At 28.2% G+C, this 8,470-nt stretch overlaps 1 protein-coding gene across 1 annotated transcript in view; it reads left to right on the top strand.

The window, feature by feature from the left end:
* LOC113380535 (facilitated trehalose transporter Tret1-like) overlaps positions 1 to 7,086 on the top strand; it is an 8,615-nt gene extending 1,529 nt beyond the window's left edge. Inside the window, exons 2-5 of the mRNA XM_026619735.1 lie at positions 5,121 to 5,225; positions 5,367 to 6,035; positions 6,092 to 6,582; positions 7,056 to 7,086. Of these exons, the coding sequence (XP_026475520.1) occupies positions 5,121 to 5,225; positions 5,367 to 6,035; positions 6,092 to 6,582; positions 7,056 to 7,086 (1,296 nt within the window). The remainder of the gene's footprint in view (positions 1 to 5,120; positions 5,226 to 5,366; positions 6,036 to 6,091; positions 6,583 to 7,055) is intronic.
* Positions 7,087 to 8,470: the final 1,384 nt, after the last annotated feature.

The raw sequence follows: 8,470 nt of genomic DNA, 5'->3' as shown, positions 1-8,470 counted from the left end.
TGAATCAGAAGAATATTTTACTCTATTCCTTAATATTACCTTGTTCCTTAGAAATTATTTCTTTTTATATAATATTAATCTATATAATATTATTCGTAATTTCTATAAATCTTTCAAGTTATTGAAATGGAAAATATTTTTAGGCAAAAAATAAATTTTACAGCTGTTCAAAGAATGAGATTATATTGCCAGCGAAAAAGTAAAAACATACCATCAGTCAATGAATTTTAATTACATGAAGTTCTTAAAACACAATTGCATGATGAGTGAAGTTGCGAAAACAATATTTGTTTAGGCGTTGTTTAACATAATCCACTCACTAACGAACATTATAGAATTTATTAATCAGCAATTACTTCATTTCTCTAATGAAGGTTCAAGTCCTAAATGTTAAGTACAATGACAAACCACGATTTCGTAATTGAGGTATGACTTTAATTACATTTTGTTTTCAAATATTATAAATATTTGAATGCTACTACAAATATATAATTTATAATTTATTATTATATAAATAAGTATAATGGTTGACATTAATAAATGTGTGCATTTCGAGTGTTACCATATTCCTAATAAACATTATTCAAAATTGTTATATGATGTATTTAATTTAACTTAAATGGCATCTTGTACAGTAGAGTTTATTGAGTAAGTTTTACCTCAATCGCGTGTGAACCTTACGCGCGCTCTTTTTTTGTACAGCAAAGGAAATGCATCTAGGCATCTCAGACTAGGTCTTTTGTAAGGGTATGTCAATATCGCCGGGGTATAATACCTACTTTATGATTCAAAAAACTTTTGCTTGTAGTGATATTGTGCACTTGATTAGTTCACACTGTTTACACAGATTATTTTTCGTAGTTTCTACTTCGTAAAATTATTGCAATTCTTAATAGACAGCAATAAGAATTTGACAGAAAATATAATTTCAAGTAAAAATTATACCAATTTGTTCCATTATTCTGTACTTCATATACTCTACTGTCTACCAAGAAGTATCTACTTACTTCTACATATATGTTTATGATTATTACATACATTCTTATTGCTTTTCGATACATTTTAAAATTACATGTCATTTTTTTCTCTACAAAATGTATGATTTATGAATATCAAATATGATAATTCAATTGATTAATGATATGATTTTTTTTTTGTTTAAAACTCATTACTAACTATCAATGAAGAACGTGTTCAGATAAAAAATTATCAACATTAGGCGGATAGTAAAATAATAACTATAATAAATACAGTTATTTATGCAAATTTAAATTTGCAATTCGAAATTATTCAGAAAACAATGTGTAATAATGTAGAAAAAATAGAGTACATTGGGTTACTTATTACTAAAAAACTTGTAAAAAACAAAAATATAAACCAATAGTTTAATATAGAAACATAATTTATAAATCCATAACTAAAATATAAATAAACTAATTAAATAAAAACTATAGGAAGTCAATGTATAAATAACCTATGAATAAATAACTGAATAAATATATAGTATAAAAATCAATAACTTATCAATAATTCATTAATAAATAATTAAAATATAAGTAAATAAATATGGAAAAAATGTCAAGCAATATTACTTATTTTGAAATAGTTTTTAATATACTTAAGATCATTAAAATAGATGATACAAAATAATTATTTTCTGCAACAAACGTGTGTTTCTATTGATTTAAACTTCTCTTTCATGATATAGATAATAAATTAATTAATTGTTATTCCAGATAATTTATAAACAATATGACATATAACCATCAATGTGCAGATTTTTCTGGGTCAATGTGAAAAAATGTGGATTAATCCTTGACTGCAATCTACTAGCATAAATATAATTCAAAACAATAAAGAAAATTGTGAAAAAATCTAATAAAAAATATTTGAAATAAAAAAATAATTCAAATGTATTTTGATAACTTAAGGTAGTCAGTTATAAAAATCACTAAAAAATTTAAAATGAAGAATTTTGCATATTTTATGATTCAAGACCTCCTAAATATTTTGGCATGTCTTATATAAAATGTATGTATTTGTGTGGGTATATTGTGGGTTACAATTTTTCGTCTACGATTCCGGGATTTAAATAACATTCTATTCGTATTGACGGGGAGACGTACTGATTAGTTTTTGTCAAAGGCAGTTTCAGCCGTTTTGGAGATAGAGTTAGAAAACGAATGTTTATAAAATTATTAAGAATGTTTTAGTCATTCTATATGTATTAATAATCACAATAAATATTTTAATCAGAAATTTTAGTTCTATTTCACCCAGATTTCATCTAAAAAAAACTATTACACATTGTAGGGAAATTTCAAGTTCAATTAACTTGTTGACGTATTGCTGTACGTAAAAGTTAAAAAAATACGCAAAAATGTATTCAAATACATTAACTTTTACATTTATTTTGTTGCAATAAGATTTATGGTTTAAGCAAATTTTATATATTTCTTAATATTCACATTTATTTTTGAAAATGGTTCAAAAACAAACACAAGATGAAGAAATAGCTTTGCAAATTTTGAATCTTCAAAAACGTTCAGTTTTTTCGAGAAAAACTGATATAATACCTGTCTTGCTTTCTGCGATATCCAGTAAGTACGTTGAACTCATTTTTAAAATTTTTATTCTTAGTTTACTTAATCTAAAAACGTTTTTTAGTACGAATGTGAAATATTCATTGTTTTATTTATACGCATACGGAATAATGTTGAAATAATTGTCGCACGCGTGATTAGAATATTCAAAGATTTAATTTATGTGACAAGGTAGAAATTTATGGTGAAATAAGTAATTTATGTATACGGAAATGTAAAATTCGATAGAAATTCGCTGAATTGAGAAAAATTGAATTTTTTCTGCAAAATTTATGTTCAATTGATCAATAGTATTATAAACTTTTCCTGCTCTATATTGCACAATAATTCAAACAATTTTTGTTGGCATTCGTTAGAGTCCATGTGTCTGATCCGTATAGTATTATTAAAAAAGGCTTAAAATAGTTTCTTCTGGAATCCAAAGGCCAATTGTCGGATAAAATAGAAATGTTATGGTAATGCTATGTTACGGGTCTATCTTCGTATGAGTTGGTAGTAGCAAACTCTAAAAAAGCTATTCTATCATTCTAGACCATAGGTTCCCAAACTTGTTTGTGTCACAAGATTCGGCTATCATCTCATCATTTGGTAAAAGTTTCTTCACACTAAATATTTGACAAAAATTTATAGTTGGATCATTCAATAGTTTTTTAGATATGCGATGTTGATCGGTGGCTGCCTCGCTCTCAATACTAGTATTGAAACAGATTGTACGTTTTCAAAAATGCATAATTAGATTTTGATGAAACTTGACATACATTATAAGTACACTTTATTATATATTTGAAAAAAAATTTAAAGTTGGAACATTCAATAGTTTCTGATATATGCGAGGTTGATGGGTCGCTGGCTCCGCTCTCAATACTAACATTTAAAGTTTAAATTATTTCTAAATATGCCGTGGACCCCAAATTTTGTTTTTATTGCCGTGGACCCCTCGAAAGTAGGCATGGACCCCTGGGGGTCCACGTGGACCACTTTGTAAATCACTGCTCTAGGCTCTTGAAAGGCCAATTGTCTAATAAAATAGAAATTTTAAGGTAATGCTCTGTAATGGGTCTATCTTCGTATAATACGGTAGTAGCAAACTCTCAAAAATCTATAGCAGTATGTTCTTAGCCATTACACATAAAATCTAACCTACAAAACACACAAACGTCCAATAACAATTTTATCACTAGTGCATCTTTCTGATGACTTCTTGGTAACGCATACGTTTTATGTGCACGTTTATGTAAAGTTAGGTTATATGTGCAAATGTTTGATAACACAGCAAATACTTGGATATTGACAATTCGTTACTACCACCTCATACGAATATAGACTCGTAACATAGCATCACCATAACATTTCTTTTTTATCCGCCCACTCAGTTTTCTCATCGCCCACATTTTTTGTACTGCCTTAGATTAATAATTCTCACTCTGATCTTTAAATCAGTTCAGAGTTAAGATGCTCTACTATTACTTGAAGTGCTTCACATCTTCAAGTTAATTGAATTCTTTCCGATTTCTTTAGAGACACATTTTATACCAACTCTTATTCCTGTCCATGATCCAGAGTCTACTTAGACAATTCTCTTCGTATCACAGTAAATTAATTTTAAAAAATATTTAAACTGGTTGTAAGTGGTATTTTGCCTAAAGGCAAATTACGTGAACTTTCTGATATATGTGAACAATCGACTTAATCAATAAAAAATAAATCAATTTATGAGTGATTAAAAGTATTTCGAGTGGATTTATTACACAAATTTGAAAACGAAGGAACACGTTAACTCGGAGTATTTTCTAAAAGCAAATTTCCAAAAATCAATTTTTAATTGAACCAGTTTCCGTAGGACTTTAATGGTTTAGTATGTTTATTAAAACCAAGTATTCTATTGTTATACCAAGTCAATCATCTAATTTTAATTATAACAAACATCAAAAAAACTACTCATTTTCTCAAACTTTGATAAATTTTCAAAAATTAAACTACTTGTCGTAAGGCCGTAATAATTTAGTAAGTTCTATAAGATCATGATATATATCGCGAAAAAAGTTACATAAAAATCAGCTTAATTTTTTTTTCAACAGTTAATTACAAGAAAACGTCTCGGTAGATTTTCACCTAAAACTAATCAGTATCATACCCAACTTATATCTTTTGAACAGTTTTTAGTTTTTTCAAATCGATTCGGTAGTATGAGCTTAAATGTGGACGAAAAATTTTACTTTTTTTTCAAATTACAAAGAAACGACTCGGCCGATCGTCGCCTAAAACTGAGAAACGATAATCCTTATTGAGATACATCAAAAGGCTTTTAAATTTTTGAAATCGGTTCAGACGTTTTTGAACAAACGCCGATAAAAGGTCTAATTTTGGCAAACGGAAACGTAAAAAATCTGTTCACACACACATATACTTTCTTCCAATTTGGTCTCATTCGATTCAGAATGGCTTGAAACGTCGAGACCTAAACTTTTTCTTCGTGAAGTGATTTATATAAATTAATTTTTATTATTATTTTTGTAGTATGTATTTTGGATGTTGTTGTCGGTGCTATGCTTTTGTGGCCTGCCTCGGCTTTACCAGAATTACAGAATCCAAATTCCACCATTACCTTTACCCAAGAAGAAGGTCAGTATTTTTTTCTTATACAAAAGTCAACAATAAAATAATAATCGATTACATTTTGTTACTCCGGAATTTTTAATGTAATATACGCCTTATTGAACATTCCCAACGTAATATATGAATCATTATTTGCCTACATTTCAGGTTCATGGATCCCTAATAGCAGTTGGTGCTTTACCAGGCGCATTTATTGCTGGTTTCTTAGTTCATAAAATTGGCAGAAGAATTACAGCATTAATCGATGCTATTCCTTTCATAGCATCTTGGATGCTAATAATAATGGGTACAAAAGTCTGGCTATTCTACATTGCCAGAATATTGGCAGGATTATCTCTCGGAGGAGCATGTGTTGTCATCCCGATGTATATTTTTGAAATCTCTGAACCTAAAAACAGAGCTATGTTTGGAGCATTATTTCCACTATCCATGTCCTTTGGAGCGTTGATGAGTCTACTACTATCAACAATCCTAGATTACAGAGGATTAGCAATAGCTTTAAATATTTTTTGCTTGCTATTCATCATCATATTCTACTTTGCTCCTGAATCTCCGGTCTATTATGTGATCAAGGAAGAATACCATTTGGCAAGAAGATCCTTGCAAATTTTGTATGGTGAACGAAAAAGCAGACATGTATTGGAATATTTAATAAATCTAGTAGAATCTACTACTGTTGCTGAAAAAACCACAATTCGACAATTAATGAAGGACAAGGCTTTTGTTAGGGGATTCTTTATATCCATGGGAGTTGTTGCATCATATCAACTCTGCGGAATGAACTTTGTGATGTCCTACGCTGAGAAAATTTTCAAGGTAAAATAAAAGTTTGCATTATAAAATCTTATAGTAAATCCAGCTTATTTTTTCAGGATGCTGGAAGTGCGGTTGATCCTAAGACAGCGGCCATTATCAATTTTGCAGTTCAGTTTGGAGCAGCATTTCTCCAACTCTTTATAATTGAACGGTTTCCCAGAAAGCATCTTCTGTTGCAAAATAGTGTCATATCCTGCATAACTCTAGGAACTTTGGGCATCCAATCCTTATTAGATTTCAAATCTGGATGGTTACCCATAGTTTGTCTCATGGTCCATTCGATAAGTTTTGTTTGGGGATTTAGCGCCTTAGGTCCAACTTTGACCGGAGAACTGATTGCACCAAAGGCTAAACAATATGCTTTTGGAGCTTCTGTGATATTGACTTCTGTTCTAAATTTTGGAATTAATAAAAGTTTTCCATTTTTGAACAATTTTCTTGGAATGGGTTCGACTTTTTTGATATTTTCTGGATTTATGGTTCTGGCCAGTTTGCATATTGTATTTTTTGTACCAGAGACAAAAGGTAAGAGTTTGATAGAAATTCAGCAAAAAATGTGTGGCAATGTAAGAAGATGATTAGATTAAGAAAAAAAAATGTGCAAATAAATCTATAATGTAACTATAACAATTGTTTGTTTAACAAGAACTATATTGGTTTATATGTTTAAAAGTCTAATGATGATTTTCATGTATAATTCTGATAAGCAATCAATAAATAAGACATAACTTGCCATTTTTTAAATTTAAAAAAAAAAATGTGATAATTCATACATGGCTTCTAGTAATTTTTTTATAGCTCCAAAGATTGATATGTGAATGGTCAAATCAAATCCTTCAATCAAATATTCAGTATCTTCCTAAAAACTGCATTTAAAAACCTTCAATTTTTCGCTTCAATGAAAACATATAAAATATATATTAGAAATGGCTTATTTCTAATCTATCTAGGAAATAATCAGCAATTAATCATTGAACATTGACGATTAACGAAAACTATTATTCGCTTGATTGATTAAAGGTTAATTTTACAAAAAACAACAAACGGATAAAAGTTATTTTGAATGAAATGTTAACGAATTTGTTATTGTAGAAAATAATCATTATTAAATAAACAATCTATTTTTATGAAAATAATATTATTTTGAATTGCATTTAATGTCATTTTAAATCATCATCTGCGTGTTCCTAATATGTAGTTCTAATAAATTAGTATATTAAAAACGTATTATACAAAAACTAATCAATTACTGAATTATTGAAATTATATAGATCCTAGATGATTTTGCGACTAATTTGCATTTAATAATATTGAAAGAATATTACTTAAGAAGATTACACATATCATTTATTGATCAAAGGATCATCTAATAGTAGATGCAGTCAAGGTGAAGTCAATTAAATGAAAGTAATTAGTTATTATAACTTTATCATCAATAAATATTGAATATTATATCATAATTATCACGCAAGAACGCATCTAGGAAAATTTTTAGTTTCATACAAACTATTTGAGGTAAAAGACTAAGAATTAATTCTTACAGGTAACAGATCCTATAATATTACATATTATATGTTGTTTCTTATTTTTTGTAGTTTTCTACTAAAATAATGACTTTTTTAAAACTTGGTAGATTTTCTTATAATATTGATTTTTCATATTCCTGGTTCATTAATTGTTTGTATTAAAATGTACAACTCAAAATTATAAAAAATTCGTTTTCTTCAGGTGCATCAAATTTATTTTTTTATGTATATTTTTAACTTTAACCCGTAGAATAAGTTATAGTAATTGCAAAAAAATCAAAAATTTTTGTACATGTTTATGTTTTAAGGTCTTCTGAACAGTTTGGCATACCTTGGAAATAATGGATGTATGTGTGTGTATATGTGTGTGTATGTATGTATGTGTGTGTGTGTGCGGATACAAATTTTCGTCGGCAATTTCAGAAACACGGTTCAACCGATTTCAATAATTCAAAAAACTTTCGATTCGTATTGATAAGGAAACGAGCTGATTAGTTTTTGGCAAAGGCAGGTTGAGCCCTTTCGAAGAGACGGAGAAAAAGAGTCAAAAATGGTAATTGAATTTTTGAGAAAGCGTATCGCGATTGCTTTGAAAAAAAGTTGAAAATTTCAGAGATATTTTAAATTATAAGAAAAATCAAATTTTTTAAAAAGATAAATTATTCTTCAAAAAATTTAAAAATCCCAAAAATAGATTTTCTTCAGAGTTTTAAAATAAAATTGAATCTTTCTTAAAAAAAATATTTTTGGTACGGGAAGTACAAGCAATTTGCCTCAAAGCAAATTTTATTCTGTATATTATAACTGATTAAACTTGTTGAAATGAATATGTTCAGACATTTCACAGCAAGAAAATAAGTCAAACATTGACACAAAGTCACATGCCTCAAATGAAAATCTATTATAAGA

Source organism: Ctenocephalides felis, unplaced genomic scaffold (assembly GCF_003426905.1).
Source record: "Ctenocephalides felis isolate EL2017-DRISC unplaced genomic scaffold, ASM342690v1 CF-g0.4_SCAFFOLD_00845, whole genome shotgun sequence".
Classification (NCBI taxonomy): Eukaryota; Metazoa; Arthropoda; class Insecta; order Siphonaptera; family Pulicidae; genus Ctenocephalides; species Ctenocephalides felis.
Note: the sequence above shows the minus strand (reverse complement) of the source record. Positions and strands in the feature narration are given on the sequence as shown.